Genomic DNA, 16,840 nt, shown 5'->3' on the forward strand with positions numbered 1-16,840 from the left:
CAAATGGTACCCAGACAAAATCAGGTGTAGCCATAATGATATCAGATGAAACAGACTTCAGGGTGAAAAAGATAACAAGAGACAAAGATGGACATTTCATCATGGTAAAGGGGACTATACAACAAGAAGACATACAGTCATCAATATTTATGCCCCCAATCTGGGACACCGAAATATACCAAGCAACTACTAACAGAACTAAAGGGAGAAATTGACCAAAACACAATTTTACTAGGGGACTTAAATACATCATTGACAGCTATGGATAGGTCATCCAAACAGAAAATAAATAAATAAACAGCAGCCCTAAATGACACATTAGATGAAATGGATATAATTGAAATATGTACAGCACTTCATCCTAAAACATCAGACTATACATTCTTTTCTAGTGTACATGGAACATTCTCAAGGATAGACCATATATTGGGACATAAAATCAGCCTCAGCAAATTTAAGAAGATTGAAATCATACCAAGCATATTCTCTGATCACAAGGCTTTGAAATTAGATATCAACTGCACAAAGAAAGCAGGAAAAAACACAAATACATGGAGATTAAACAACATACTTTTAAAGACCGACTGGGTCAAATTAGAAATTAGAGGAGAGATCAAAAGATACATAGAAACAAATGACAATGAAAATACATCCTACCAAAATTTTTGTGATGCCGCGAAAGCAGTTTTAAGAGGGAAATCTATATCATTACAGGCTTTTTTCAAGAAACAAGAAAAATCCCAAATAAAGAACCGCATGTTACACCTTAAAGAACTAGAAAAAGAAGAACAAGTGAAACTCCAGATCAGCAGAGGAAAGGAAATAACAAAAACCAGAGCAGAACTAAATGAAATCGAGAACAAAAACAATAGAAAAAAATAATGTGACAAAGAGCTGGTTCTTTGAAAAGATTAACAAAATTGACAAACCCTTTGCTAGACTCACTAAGATAAAAAGAGAGAAGACACTAATTAACAAAATCAGAAATGAAAAAGGGGAAGTTATCACAGACACCACAGAAATACAAAGGATCATCCAAGAATACTATGAAGGACTATATGCCACCAAATTCAATAACCTAGGAGAAATGGACAAGTTCTTAGAAACATATAGCCTTCCAAGGCTGAACCAGGAAGAACTGGAAAATCTAAACAGACCTATCACCAGTCATCGAAAACCTTCCCAAAAGCAAAAGTCCGGGACCAAATGGCTTCACTAGTGAATTCTACCAAACCTTCAAACAGGATCTAATACCAATCCTGCTCAAACTCTTCCAAAAAATTGAAGAAGAGACAGTACTCCCTATTCACTTTATGAGGCCAACATTACCCTGATACCAAAAGCTGGTAAGGACAACACACAAAAAAAAACTACAGACCAATATTTCGGAGAAATACAGATGCAAAAATCCTAAACAAAATTCTAGCAAATCGAATACAACAATGCATTAAGAAGATTATTCATCACAACCAAGTGGGGTTCATCCCAGGGGCACAAGGATGGTTCAACATTCGCAAATCCATCAATGTGATACATCACATAAACAAAATAAAGGACAAAAGTCATATGATTGTATCAATTGATGCAGAAAAAGCATTTGACAAGATACAACATCCAATTATGATTAAAACACTCAATAAAATAGGTATAGAAGGAAAATACCTTAACATAATAAAGGCCATATGTGACAAGCCCTCAGCTAATCTCATAATTAATGGTGAAAAACTGAAGCCCTTTGCTCTACGTTCAGGAACATGACAGGACTGTCCCCTATCACCTCTGCTTTTCAACACAGTGTTGGAAGTCCTTGCCAGAGCAAGCAGGCAACAGAAAGAAACAAAAGGCATCCAAATTGGGAATGAAGAAGTTAATATTATCACTCTTTGCAGATGACATGATGCTATATATAGAAAACCCTAAAGACTCCACCAAAAAGCTATTAGAAACAATCAACGAATACAGTAAAGTTGCCGGCTACAAAGTAAACATACAAAAGTCCATTGCATTCCTATATACTAACAATGAAATCTCAGAAAAAGAAATACAAAAAACAATTCCTTTTGCAATTGCAGGAAAAAGAATAAAATACCTAGGAATAAACTTAACCAAGGATGTGAAGGATTTATATGCTGAAAACTATAAGACATTTTTGAAAGAAATTGAAGAAGACACAAAGGAATGGAAAGACATTCCGTGCTCATGGATTGGAAGAATCAACAGAGTTAAAATGGCCATATTACCCAAAGCAATATACAGATTTAATGAAATTCCCATCAAAATCCCAACGGCATTTTTTAAAGAAATAGAACCAAAAATCATCAGATTTGTTTGGAACCACAAATGACCCCAAATAGCCAAAGCAATCTTAAGAAAAAAGAACAATACTGGAGGTATCACACTCCCTGACTTTAGCTTGTACTACAGGGCAACAATAATCAAGACAGCGTGGTATTGGCAGAAAAACAGACACATAGTCCAATGGAATAGAATTGAGAACCCAGAAATAAAACCACATAAATATGGACAGATAATTTTTGACAAAGAAGCTAAAACTATACAATGGAGGAAAGACAGCCTTGTCAATAAATGGTGCTGGGAGAATTGGATAGCCACGTGCAAAAGAATGAAACTGGACTGCTATCTGTCACCATGTACCAAAATTAATTCAAAATGGATCAAAGAATTAATTAAGCATAAGACCTGCACAATAACTGCAGAGAAGAAAATATAGGTACTAAACTTATGGACCTTGGGTTCAAAGAGCATTTTATGAATTTGACTCCAAAGGCAATGGAAGTAAAAGCTAAAATAAACGAATAGGACTATATGAAACTTAAAAGCTTCTGCACAGCAAAAGAAACCATCGACAAAATAAAGAGGCAACCAACTGAAAGGGAGAAGATTTTTGCAAACAGTGCCTCCAATCAGGGTCTAATATCCAAAATATACAAGGAACTCATGAAACTCAACAACAAAAAAACAAACAACCCAATTGAAAAATGGGCAGAGGACCTGAAGAAACATTTCTCCAAAGAGGACATACATACAAATTGCAAATAGACATATGAAAAAAATGCTCAACATTGCGGGGAGCCATTGATGCGCCCCCCCCCTAGGGCGTTTGTCTTAGAAATATTTGGCTGAGTTTCACAGTAACTTGCTTATCTAGAAGCTTACAAGAACAGGGAGGTTGGCTACATGTGAAGGTCAGCATGTTCCAAACGCCAAGAAACAAGGAAGATAAAAAACACAAAAGTCACCACATTCTGTAACTAACGGTGGGAATGTTCCTGCTTATGTGCTGTATAAATTGGCTGAGACAAATAAACTCGGGGCTGCTGGGTTCTTCGGGACTAGCAGTCCTCCCAACCCCATCTTTCGTTTCTGTCTCTTTTCTGTATCCTCACCCCCTCAGTCTGGTCATCTGCTCGACTGGCCGGCAGGCTCCGGCAAGTGGCGCCCGAACAGGGACCTGAAAACCTGGGACCACGGTAGAGGACACCGCTCGGGAAAAGCGCGCAAGTGACTCGGACACGTGAGTCGGTAAGGGAGCGGTTAGTAGATATATAGTTGGGAGTAAAAAATTATGGGGCAAGAGAATAGCAAAGCGCTATTTGTACAGGTCTTAAAGACCATGCTCCGTTCAAGGGGCACTAAGGTTAGCACCACACAGCTGCACTCTTTTCTGCAGTTTGTAGAGGAGGTTTGTCCATGGTTCCCAGAAGAAGGGACAGTTAGCTCGGAAACATGGACAAAGGTTGCTAGAGAGGGAGAAGGTCGTCTCGGACCCCCCCAAGTGCCTTATACTGAAAAAAGCGTTATCAGACCTCCCCTGATTGCTTACACCGGTCCATGGAATCCCGGGGGTGGGGATCCCCCTGTGAATAATTCCACTGCTCTGCCTCCTGAGGAGCCTCGCATATGGGATCCCCCATTCACCTACAGCGGTGATAATTCAACAAACTGACTTGGTAGAGTGGCTGTTTCTACCTAATAATTTTATCAAATCACTCCCAACTTATTTGGAATTAATTTCAGAGCTTGTTTTATGAGCTCACACTTAAGTTCTTTATTTAAATGGAATCTAAGCTGATAAGATAGTAGTCCCATTTAAAAACAAACAAACAAAAAAACAACAAATTATACACTTAAATACCCATTCTAAAATCTGGCAAGTTGCTATTTATGGATATTTTAAAATTATTAATAATCACTATCCAAAAAATAAATTGTTTCAATTCCTTCTAAAGACCAGTTGGATTCTCCCTAAGAGATTAAGTCCAGCTCCAATTTCAAAAGCTGTAACAGTTTTTACTGATGGGTCTAGTAACGACAGGGCAGCGATAATAAGTAAAATAAATCAACAAGTCATTCAAACTAATTGCACCTCTACACAGAGAACAGAGTTACTTGCTGTATTAACTGCCTTATAGGATTATACTAAACCTTTAAATATTGTCTCTGATTCAGCTTATGTAGTTTACACAGTAAAAAACATTGAGACGGCGTTACTGTCTAATAACTCAAGCCCGTCTCTCCAGTTTCTTTTTAATCAGCTTCAACAGGTGGTTAGAAACCGACAACATCCATTCTTCATTACTCATATACGTGCCCACACCTCCCTACCGGGACAACTGATGCGTGGCAATGCTGTTGCTGATTCATTGATTGCTAATGTTCTAATTACTGAGGCAACTGAGTTTCATTCTTTAACCCATACAAATGCTGCTGGCCTTCAAGCTCATTTTCCTATTACTTACAAATAGGCCAGACATATAGTTCAAACTTGCCCAACCTGCCAAATTGTTAATGTTTCTCAAGAGTACAGCAGATCGCTTTTGGCATCCTTCTGCCAGCCCCCAGGCCTTGGTTAAATGAAAGGACCCACTTACGGGTTCGTGACAAGGCCCAGACCCGGTCCTCATATGGGGCCGAGGATATGTTTGTGTTTTTCCACAGGATGCTGACGCCCCGAGGTGGCTCCCGGAAAGACTGGTACGCCATGCGGAAAAATCTAAGGAGTGGAGGGACCAGCAGCCCCTAGACCCTGAAGACAGTGATGATGAGTCCAGTTGAATCTCCACAGACGCGCAGCTCCTCAGTGGTAACTTCTCAAAAGATGTTCCTGACCGTGCTGGTCCTGCTAGGCGCAGCCTCGAAGAGTCAGGGACAAGGGAATAACTATTGGACATACGTGCCTAACCCCCCATTGCTCCAACCGGCTGCCTGGGATCATCCAGAGATTCCTGTCTACACCAACAACACTTGGTGCATGGGTGGTTTTTCCAACAGCCACATTCGTCCGACAAAGGCGGAAAACTTCAGTTTTGATGGCCTATCCACAGGGAGGCCCATTTGCTTCACAAAAAACCCCGGGGACAAGAACAACTGTCTCCTAGTTAACCTGACTCTGTCCAGAAGGAGCTACTTGGTCCAGATAAACAGTCCCCTCAAGAATGGGGACAATGAGTTCCAACAAATCACCACCAATTTGACCAATTGGAAAGTTTGGATGACAGAACTCACAGGAGCAGGAGTGCCAAATATTACATCGGGAGCACCTGATTTCCCTGTTTGTGAACGCGACAACAACAACCATACGGGACAACCTGTATGGCTTAGGTGCCGTGGGACTAACGGTACGGTGTATAATACCAGTAACTCAGGGTATTTGGTAAATTGGGGTCTTCAAGAAAAAGACAATATGGGAAAATTATATCTGGTAGAGACTCTATTAACTATGGACGGCGGCCCCATACAGTCTTATTTGTGGCGGTTGGTGGCCGCTATGGGGGGGGAGACTGGGGATCCACGAGGGAATGTACAGGTTGTACGGGTTAATGTTGGCTATTACAAAGTACAGGCCTGCGTGCCAGAACCCTATGTACTTCTAATTGGAAATGTGACAATAACTTCTGCCGAAAGTCATTGGAATGTTAGTTGTTATAATTGTACCCTTACTAATTGTGTTTATAATATCTCTGCCACTAGCAAACTTGTACTCCTATATCAACCTTCTTTTGTAATGGTACCCGTAAACCTTACGGGTCCCTGGTATAGTGATGAGGGAGTTCAGCTATTCAAGCAAGTTACTGAATTGCTTTCACGCCCAAAACGCTTTGTAGGTCTCCTTGTAGCAGGTATTGCTGCCTTAGTTACTCTGATTGCTGCTGCTACTACCGCAGCTGTCTCTCTTTCTCAATCTATTCAGACTGCACAATATGTCAATCAGCTATCTGCTAATGTTACACAAACTCTTGCTATCCAAGAAGCTATAGATCAAAAAGTAGAAGAACGCTTAAATGCATTGTATGACACTATGTCTCTCATAGGAAGAGAGGTACAGAGTATAAAACTACGCATAAATCTGGACTGCCATGCAAACTTTAAACATATTTGTGTGACCCGAAAGGTTTATAATAAGTCTGATTATGGTTGGGATAAAGTTCAAAAACATCTTGCAGGTATTTGGCATCATGATAATGCCTCTCTAAATTTGATACAATTACATCAAGATATTCTAGCCCTAAGAGAAGCACCTCAGCTAGATACTTCCCTTGCCGAAATGGCAAAACAGATGGTTGAAGGGATACAATCCCGCTTCCCATCTCTTACAGCCTGGCAACATGGAATAGGAGCCCTCATTGGACTTGCGGGCTTGGTGCTTCTTGGGTTACTGATATTTCCCTGTGTGCTTCAATTGATTATCCGAGACCTCTCAGCAACTAAAGTCACCTTACATAGGTTGCTGTTACATACCAAAAGACAAAAACGCCCTGATACCATGCTATAACTCTCCGCGAGAGCAAAGAGGTGCCCCCATAAATAAGTGATTTTGCCGATGACGAGTAAGTCTCTCTCTTGGTACAGGACAACTCAAGCCAGGCGGCATCCGATAAAATAGGATGTGCATTGCCAAAGACGAGTAAGATCCTTTGATACAAGGTGAGACAACTTAAGACAGGCGTCACTTGGGATAAGCACCTTAGCTCTATAAAATAAAAAGGGGGGAGATGCGGGGAGCCATTGATGCGCCCCCCCCCTAGGGCGTTTGTCTTAGAAATATTTGGCTGAGTTTCACAGTAACTTGCTTATCTAGAAGCTTACAAGAACAGGGAGGTTGGCTACATGTGAAGGTCAGCATGTTCCAAACGCCAAGAAACAAGGAAGATAAAAAACACAAAAGTCACCACATTCTGTAAATAACGGTGGGAATGTTCCTGCTTATGTGCTGTATAAATTGGCTGAGACAAATAAACTCGGGGCTGCTGGGTTCTTCGGGACTAGCAGTCCTCCCAACCCCATCTTTCGTTTCTGTCTCTTTTCTGTATCCTCACCCCCTCAGTCTGGTCATCTGCTCGACTGGCCGGCAGGCTCCGGCACAACATCACTAATCATCAGAGAAATGGAAATGAAAACCACAATGAGATATCACCTCACCCCAGTCAGAATGGCTATCATCAACAAAACAAATAGTAACGAGTGTTGGAGAGGCTGTGGAGAAAAAGGAACCCTCATTACACTGTTGGTGGGAATGCAGATTGGTGCAGCCCTTATGGAAGGCAGTGTGGAGGTCCCTCAAAAAATTACGAATAGAATTACCATGTGACCCAGCAATCCCTCTCCTGGGTATCTACCCAAAAAATCTGAAAACATTTATCCATAAAGACACGTGTGCTCCAATGTTCATTGCAGCTTTGTTTACAGTGGCCAAGACATGGAAATAACCAAAATGTCCTCCGATAGATGAATGGATAAAGAAGTTGTGGTATATATACACAATGGAATACTATTCGGTGGTAAGAAAAGATGATATAGGAACATCTGTGACAACATGGATGGATCTTGAGAGTATGATGCTAAGTGAAAGAAGTCAGACAGAAAAAGCAGAGAACCCTATGATTTCACTGATATGTGGTATATAAACCAAAAACAACAAAAGAAGAAGACAAACAAATGAGAAACAAAAATTCATAGAAACAGACAATAGTTTAGTGGTTACCAGAGGGTACAGGGGGGATGTGGGGGGTGGAAGATGAGGGTAAGGGGGATCAAATATATGGTGATGGAAGGAGAACTGACTCTGGGTGGTGAACACACAATGGGATTTATAGGTGATGTAATACAAAATTGTACACCTGAAATCTATGTAATTTTACTAACATTTGTCACCCCAATAAATTTTTTTTAAAAAAGGAAGAAAAAGATGCGAAGAGACAGCCAAAAGTAGAGGGGGAATGTGCCAAACTCCCTTTTAGAACTCTAGGAGGAGACATCCACCCAGGGTGGAAATGCAACATAAAAATAAGAGTCTGGGATATTCAGGCAGAGCAGGAGCCTCAGTTAGCCCTCCTGCGAGTCCCTTAATTCCTGTACTTTATAAACACAGACTACGTTCCCAAGGTTCCACATACTAAGGGCAATGCAGAAGGTGGTCAAATTGAGATCCCAAACACCTGACATGGGTCTACTGTGGTGAGGTGACTACCACAAAGGCTGCAGAAAGGCAACCGGGTCAAAGTCTGGGTGCAGGACTTCAATGAGACTCAAGAGGTTTGGAGTAGCAACAAAAGCAAAGGTGAGGAAAGACCACAGGCCCTAAACACAGCCATAAATTCACCAATGACTTTATTGGTAGAGTCCAGCCCAGGTACACAGTGCGTCTTGAAACCTGCAGTACAAATCAGTAAAAATCCAGAGGCAACTTGTAGATTTCAGATACTTCAAGCCCTAGTTTCACCCCTCCCACCACCTCTGGCCTGCCTCTATGCTTGTACCCCTATATTTAGGGTGAGTAATTATTCGAACTGTCATCTTACTGAGAGTAAAAGGGAGCTCTATTAAAAATTGACAGAATAAAAGGCACATACTGGAACTCTGCCAGGCAAATCAAGAGGTATGATCACCTACCTATATGCCATCCTCAGGATTTTGGAATGGGGAAAAAAATCTTAAAAGACTCAGTATTCACCCAAAAGGGACTTTTGACTGGGAGTAACTGGATGGCATTAATAAGTAAGTTTAACTTATAATTTCCCAGTTAAATAAAGAAGAGTGATGAGAGCCCATGAGAAGTTTAGATCAGTTACCTTAAAAATAAAGATATATTTTCTTTACACATTCAAGAGGTAGGTTTTATTTTTTAAAGAGAGGGTGGCATTTAAGAGAGACCTTAGATACACATAATCAAGTATTACATTACATTTGCTCCATTTCAATACACAGGCAACAGTCACTGAAGTGGGTCTGTACAGATCTTATAACAATATAAACAAAACTATGTTTCTCCGTTAGGTACTACATCAAAATTGTAGGGTTTTAACTTTGCGAATGTGCTTACTTAGTTAAATAGAATGCCAAAATATCTAATAGATAATAGGTGCTCAAATCTGGTATAATTATTGTCCAAATATCATTCCTTCCTTAAGAATATACTGTGTTGCAAATTGTGGAATCCACCATTAGTTCTGTTGACCCCAATAATTTATCTTTAGAATTTTCACTGTTGTTTACCAAAAAAGAATAATTCACCTAAGAATAACAGTACTAGATTTTTTTCTTTTCTTCAGTAATTTTTCACCATTTAGAGACGAGCATATTCATAAGGAGGCTATCACACTAATACTACTCTTTTCTCACTCTACACATTCCCAAGGGAATAACTATGCCTTCAGCCCAGGACCTTTCCTTTGCTCTCCAGGCTGGGATATTCAATGGCTTGCTGGATATCTCCAATTCAAAATACTGTATTTCAGTGTTTTCCAAACTAAAATCGCTTGCCACTTCAACTTACTCTTGGTTTTCTATGTGAATGAGTCATCCTTCACCCAGTTTGCTAATTCAGAAGACTGGGGACCAACTTGGACACCATTTTCCTTCCTGAACCAACCAATCATTAAAACCTATTGGTTACCCCTTGTGAATGATTCTCAAAATTTTCCTTTTTGCTATCCTTGCTGCTAAAGTTCAGATCCTAATCAAGCCTCACTTGAAATGCTATATTAGCCATCCCTTCAATCTAGTCATTTCTTCTAAGCCATCTTTTCTTTGTTGCAGGAATAACTGTTCTAAGATAGAACTATGTTCATAAATCTGCACTCAAAAGTATATCAATCCATATCAAATTATACTACAAGTCTTTAGTAATCAAAATGGCATAAAAACACACATAAATGAATGGAACAGAACAGAGAGCCCAGAAATAAAACCATGCCTATATTGTCATCCAGTCTACAACAGAGGAAACAAAAATTTATATTGGAGTAAAGACAGTCTATTCAATAAATGGTACTGGGAAAACTAGAGACACATGCAAAAAAATGAAACTGGACCACCTTCTTACACCATATACAAGAATAAACTCAAAATGAATTAAAAACTTAAATGTAAGACCCAAAACCACAAAACTCCTAAAAGAAAATATACCATAGGAAGTAAACTCTCACACATTACCCTTAGTAAAAAATTTTTACTGATGTATCTCCTCAGGCAAGGAAAAAAAAAAATAAACAAATGGGACAACATCAAACTAAAAAGTTCTTTCACATCAAAGGAAACCATCAACAAAACACAAACACATCCTCCTGAATGGGAGAAGATATTTGCCAATGATATATCTGATAAAAGGTAAATATCCAAAATTTATAAAAAAAAAAAAAAAAAAAAAACTCATACAGCTCAACACCAAAAAACCCAAACAATCCAATTTAAAAATGGTCAAAGGACCTGAACAGACATTTCTCCAAAGAGGGCATACAGATGCCAATAGACATATGAAAAGATGCTCAACATCACTAGTCATTAGAGAAATGAAAATAAAAACCACAATGAGATACCACCTCACTCCTGTCAGAATGGTTACCGTAAATAAGTCAACAAATAACAAGTACTGGCAAGGAGGTAGAGAAAAGGGAACCCTTTTGCACTGTTGGTGGGATTGCAAATTGGTGTAGTTGCTATGGAAAACAGAATGGAGGTTCCTCAAAAAGTTAAAAACAGACCTACCTTATGACCCAGCAATCCCTCTCCTGGGTATTTATCCAAAGAAATCCAAAACACTAATTTGAAAAAAAATATGCACCCTTATGTTTACTGCAGCACTATTCACAATAGCCAAGATAAGAAAACAACTGAAATGCTCATCAATAGACAATTGGATAAAGAAACTGTGGTACATTTATACAATGGAGTATTACTCTGCCATAAAAAAGAATGAAATCTTACCATTTGCAACAACATGGATGGACCTAGAGGATATTACACTAAGTGAAATAAGTCAGACAGAGAAAGACAAATGCCATATGATCTCACTTATATGTGGAATCTAAAGAATAGAATAATAAATGGGCAAATAAAACAGAAATAGACTCATAGATACAGAGAAAAACACTGATGGTTGATAGATGGGAGGGGGATTGGGGGATGGGGAAGTGAAGGGATTAGAAAATACAAATTGGTAATTATAAAATAGTCATGATGTAAAGTACAGCACAGAGAATATAGTCAATAATATTGCAATAACTATGTATAGTGCCAGGTAGGTACTAATCAGGGGGATCACTTCATCATAAGTTAAATAAATGTCTAACCATTATGCTGTACACTTGAAATTAATGTAACATAATAGTGAATGTCAACTGTAATTGATAAATTTTTAAAAAGAAAAAAATTGTATTTCCTTGGTTTCCTTGGTCTTAATTTTAGGGTTTCTTTTTACAGCTTTATTGACGTAATTCACATATCACACAATTTACCCACTTAAAGTGTATAATTCAGCGTTGTACCACCATCATCACAATCAGTTTTAGAACATTTTCATCACTCCAAAAAGAAACCTTGTACCCATTAGTAGTCAATCCCCATTTCTTCCCTAACCTCCCCAGTCTTAGGCAACCACTAGTCTGTTTTCTGTCTCTATAGATTTGTCTATTCTGGATATCTCCTATGAATACAACCATAAAATATCTGGTCTCGTATGACTGGTTTTTTAACAGCATAATATTTGCAGGGTTTATCCATGTTGTAGCTTATATCAGAATTTCATTTCCTTGTATTATTGAATCATATTCCATTGTAGATATACAAATTTTATTTATCCATTCATCAATAGATGGACATTTGGATTGTTTCCACTTTTTAGCTATTATGAATAAAGTTACCGTAAACATTCATTTTGTGTGAACATGTGTTTTCATTTCTCCTGGTATTCATACCTAGGAATGGATTGCTGGGTCATAGGGTAATATTTTGAGGAACTGCCAAACTATTTTCCAAAGCACCCTCACTATTTCAAATGCCCATCAGCAATTTATCAAAGTCTCAACTTCTCCAAATTCAAGAAAACACTTGTTGTTATCTATCTTTTTTTGTTATAGCCCTCCTAGTGGGTGTGAAGTGGTATCTCAGGGAAGTTGTGCATTTCCCTAATGGACAATATCAAGCATCTTTTCATGTGCTTACTGGTCATTTGCATATCTTCTCTAAATATAATGCTGTGTGTCTTGTATAAGGAGGAACCTGTGTAGAGTGGCACGTTCTGTGGCATCTATCAGTGGAAAGAGGTAATATCTGCCTGTTTTACTTGCAAATGTAAGTGAATGTAATTATTTTGGAGAGTTTGTCTGTTCAGATCCTTTGCCTGTTTTTAAATTGGGTCATTTTTCTTTTTATTGTTGAGTTGTCAGAGTTCTTTATATATTCTGGATACAAGTCCTTTATCAGATATATGATTTGCAAATATTTTCTCTTATTCTGTCTTTTCACTTTCTATATGGTGTCTACAAGTTTGTTTTTAAACTTGTATAGATTTTTATAAGTTAATTCAACCCTTTAAGATTAAGGTGTTACAAAATGTCATTATGTTTTACAGAACTACTGAAAATCTTTCAGCGGTTCCCACCACATTCAGGATAAAATAAAAATCTCAGCCCTTAAGGCCATTCATGATCCAGACTGTGACCTCCTCCTTGAACTTGATACCATCTCTCTCCCATGTGCCTTACCCTTCAGTCCACATTCCCCAAACCAAACTCTTGATTTTCCCCCAGTAATGTTTCTCCTCAGTCTTCCCCATCTTAAAAATAGCAACTCCATCCTTCCAGCTGTTCAAGACAAACCTGTGGAGTCAGCCTTGACCACCTGCATACTCCACCAGTCAGTCTATCAGCAGATCCTGTTAGTTCTGCTTTCAAAATTTATCCAAAATCTGACCTCTTGTTATCTCTACTCTTACCACTCTGGTCTGTATTCCAACATCTTTTGTGTACAATTAGGACAACAGTCTCCTAACTATTATCTCTCTAATTCCTTGCCTCCCCATAGTTTATTCTCAACACAGCAGCCATGGTGATTCTTTGAAAACATAAATCATATCATGCCATCCATCTAAACCTTTCAAAGGTTTTCCAAGGCAGTTATATTCACCTACCTGCTTCTCCCATTTCATCTCCTACCTCATTCCTCCTCCCTCACTCCACTCAGGAGCCTAGGCCTTCTTGCCTCAGGGCCCTGCTCCAGCTATTTCCGCTCTGTGGAATGTTCTTTTCTCCAGTGAATCACACAGTGAGTCTATCTCCTTATTTAGGTCTCTGCTCAAATGCTACCTTTCCAACAATGACTTCTCTGACTACACTACTTAAAATAGCAAATCTCCATCCCAATATTCTTTAGCCCCCTATCTGTTTTTCTCTATAGAATTCATCACCATATAGAACAGTATAAATTTACTTGCTTATTTGTTCGTTGTCCATCTCTTCCACTAGAATGTGGATCCAAGGAAGACAGAGATTTTGTTTTTAATCAATTTCATTCATTATTCTGTATCTCCAGCAATTAGAATAATTCTGGCACATAGTGAGTCTCAACAAATACTGAATAAATGAATACCTGAATTTAGGAGCTAACAATCATACCTTCTTCATAACTATTAGAACAAGGAATTTTGAAAAGCACAAGTTTTAAAATCTTAGTTCTTACATTTTTCTCTGGCATTTCTGATCGTCTTCTGAAGAGGTACCTAGGAAAGGAAAAAAAAAAAAATCTATTAGAAATACAATTCAAACAGACCAGAGGCTATAATTACTCTAGGTAAAAATAAATATTTCCTCTAAAATACTCAGTGATTACTCAGTTTACTTTTTGATTTTTATTGTTTTATATTGTGTTTTATGTTTTCCACATAAATACATTAGTAAATGTATTTTCAAAATACCAAAATAAAACAAAATTATTGCAAAATTTTATGAGACACAGGTATCAATAGCACCTTGTATCTGGATAGTTCTTTACAACTTTTAAAGTCCTTTTACATCTGTTATCTTACTTGACTCGTACAACAACTCTGAAAAGAAAACACACCATTTCAACTATCCCTGTTTTACATATAAGAAAACAAATAACTGGTCAAGTTGCAAAAGTAATAGCTATATACCTAGAACTTAAACTCAGGGCTCATGGTTCTTAGTCAAGTACCAAATATATGGATACGCATATTAGTAGCTTGATTAGTTAGTTAAGAGAATGCCTCCCAGTCAACATTTTACTGCCTAGGTGCACTAGGATATTACTAGGAATATAAAAAGCCATGGGCATAGTCTTCTGAGTTATAACCCTCAGCAACTGTAAAACTCTGCTTACATTAAATTAGAATTTTAAAATCCCAAGTTAAATGAAAGTGAAGTGAATGGTGCCTCCCAATCATTGCAAACCATTTCCCTGAAAGAGAGGCTCCCAAAACATAAAGGACTACACTGGATACTTAGCCAGCATCTACTCTGTTTTTCCTGATAACAGTTTCCTGCTTTTTCTTCTGATGGTCCAGACATGGCCTGTGACTCAATGCAGTAAGAGCCCTGTATCGCCCTGGCCAAAGGGACTGTTCAGGGATAGGCATATGAACTAATTTAAGCAAATATGTAAGGCCCAGGACTTTTGTTCAAATCATTAGGAAAGAGAAACAGTTCAGTAGATGTGAGGCTGTGAGTAGATAAGCCTGAAGCTGAAAAGGGTTGCTATATAAAGGGAGCTTGGCTGAGAGTATAACTGACACAGAGGGATCCTGAACTGAGAGATGAAAAGGAATTGCATCCTATTGACATAATTTGAAACCCTAGATCAAGTTGTATCTGTACCAGATTTTACTACTGGATTTTTCAGGTACCTGTGGTAATAAATTCCCTTTGTAACTTAATATAGTTTGAGATAGGTATTTTTTTTTTTTTGTCATTTGAAGAAGACAAAGAGCCTCACAGATACACTCATTAAAGAGACAGATTGTGTCTTTGGATAATTTATTAATATGTCAGCAAAGTTGCCAAACTAAACATAACACAAAAGATAAGGTCTTCAAATACTGTTAGAAATACTGCCATCCAGACAGGAAGAAAGAGGAAGCTATACTTCTCTCAGAATATTTTTTTGTATAGCTATGTCTCTTAGAACCATAATAATGTCTCACGTACCTTCATATAGCCCCCTCTCCCCAAATAAATCAACAAAACAAAACAGGATGGGGAACCAAAAATTGAATCCAACACTAACAAATGAATCTAACTATATTACAAGTGAATAACAACTGCACTGAAAGGAGAGGGGAAGAAAAGAACTAAGCTACATAACTTTGGAAAACAGTATTTTGATTGGATATTGTAATGCTAAAGACAAAATTGCTTTAATCTATTTAGTAAATGTGTTTCTCACAGGGGTCTGGGTTAACAATTATAAAACTTGCTTCTATGTATACTAGAATTAAATACATAAGTAAATAAATAATGAAAGTATTGGATTTTAACCCATAAAATAAAATAAATACACATAAGTCCATACTGATATAAATAATTGAATAAATGGCAGAAAAGAGTTCTTACACAGTAGAATACCGATTAATAAATGTAACAGGAAAGAATGAAGTAGAAAATCACCATTAGATGAACTTGTCGAAGTCAAGTTCCTCTGATGACTGGTAATACCAGTTAATGAAAGTTTAAGGAGAGACTGGATTTACTGAATTTCAAACTACCTTTTTCTAGATATTTATTAACTATAAAGAGAAACTAGTAACATTACAGTGGAGAAAACCAGCAGACATCACCTTAATCAAGTGATGAGGGTTTTCCCTGTGATATGAGAAAAAAGCACGTGAAAACTCACCTAAAATTGAAGAAAGGTTTGAAAACTGTGGTGCCTTCTCTATTGCTACTGCTTTGCTGGTATCCAGAAGAGTGGAATTCTTGCGTTGCAGGTGTCCTTCCAACTTGGGACACTCCCAATCTAAAACAGCAGGGGGAAATGGCACAAAACTGAACAGCACATAGTGGCAGGTTACCTTTACAGCCTTCAACTTAGGTCCCCTGCCCAAACCCAGCCATGGTAATTGAAGAAGGTTTGGGGTGAGACAGAGAAAAAAGACAAGCCTTGATGGCATCAGGATAGTAAATAAACTTTGGCCTATTCTTCTGCTCTAATCCACTTTCTTTCATACACTTTTGCCCATGAAGATTATTGATCTAAGGGACAGACAGCATACATGAGAGCTGCCTCTTATATTTTATGTATAAGTTTTACCTATGTCCCATTAATTATCATGTCATTAAATAACATACTATTATTTGATGCCAGTTTTAAGCTTTCCATTGACTTCCCACTATGGAAGAATGAGGCTAGTCTCTCTTATATCTCCTTGCTCCTACCTTTCCTATATTTCCCATTGTCCTCAAACTATTATATCACATATTTATTTAGATCAATGTTCAATGTAGACATTATGATGATAAATTGCTATAAAAATGCTATTTACTCTTGTGGTATACTATGACCACCTTTAGGTTTTCCTAGAGTCAATAAG

General features: G+C 38.0%; 1 protein-coding gene across 1 annotated transcript in view; it reads right to left on the reverse strand.

Annotated features, from left to right (window-relative positions):
• Positions 1-16,840, reverse strand: part of MEIKIN (meiotic kinetochore factor) — a gene marked incomplete at both ends in the record, with an annotated part of 76,410 nt that overhangs the window by 42,505 nt on the left and 17,065 nt on the right. The window contains 2 exon segments of the mRNA XM_081036203.1: positions 13,975-14,014; positions 16,147-16,266. Coding sequence (XP_080892329.1) covers positions 13,975-14,014; positions 16,147-16,266 — 160 coding nt within the window.

Source organism: Rhinolophus hipposideros (genome assembly GCF_964194185.1).
Source record: "Rhinolophus hipposideros genome assembly, chromosome: 23".
Taxonomy (NCBI): domain Eukaryota; kingdom Metazoa; phylum Chordata; class Mammalia; order Chiroptera; family Rhinolophidae; genus Rhinolophus; species Rhinolophus hipposideros.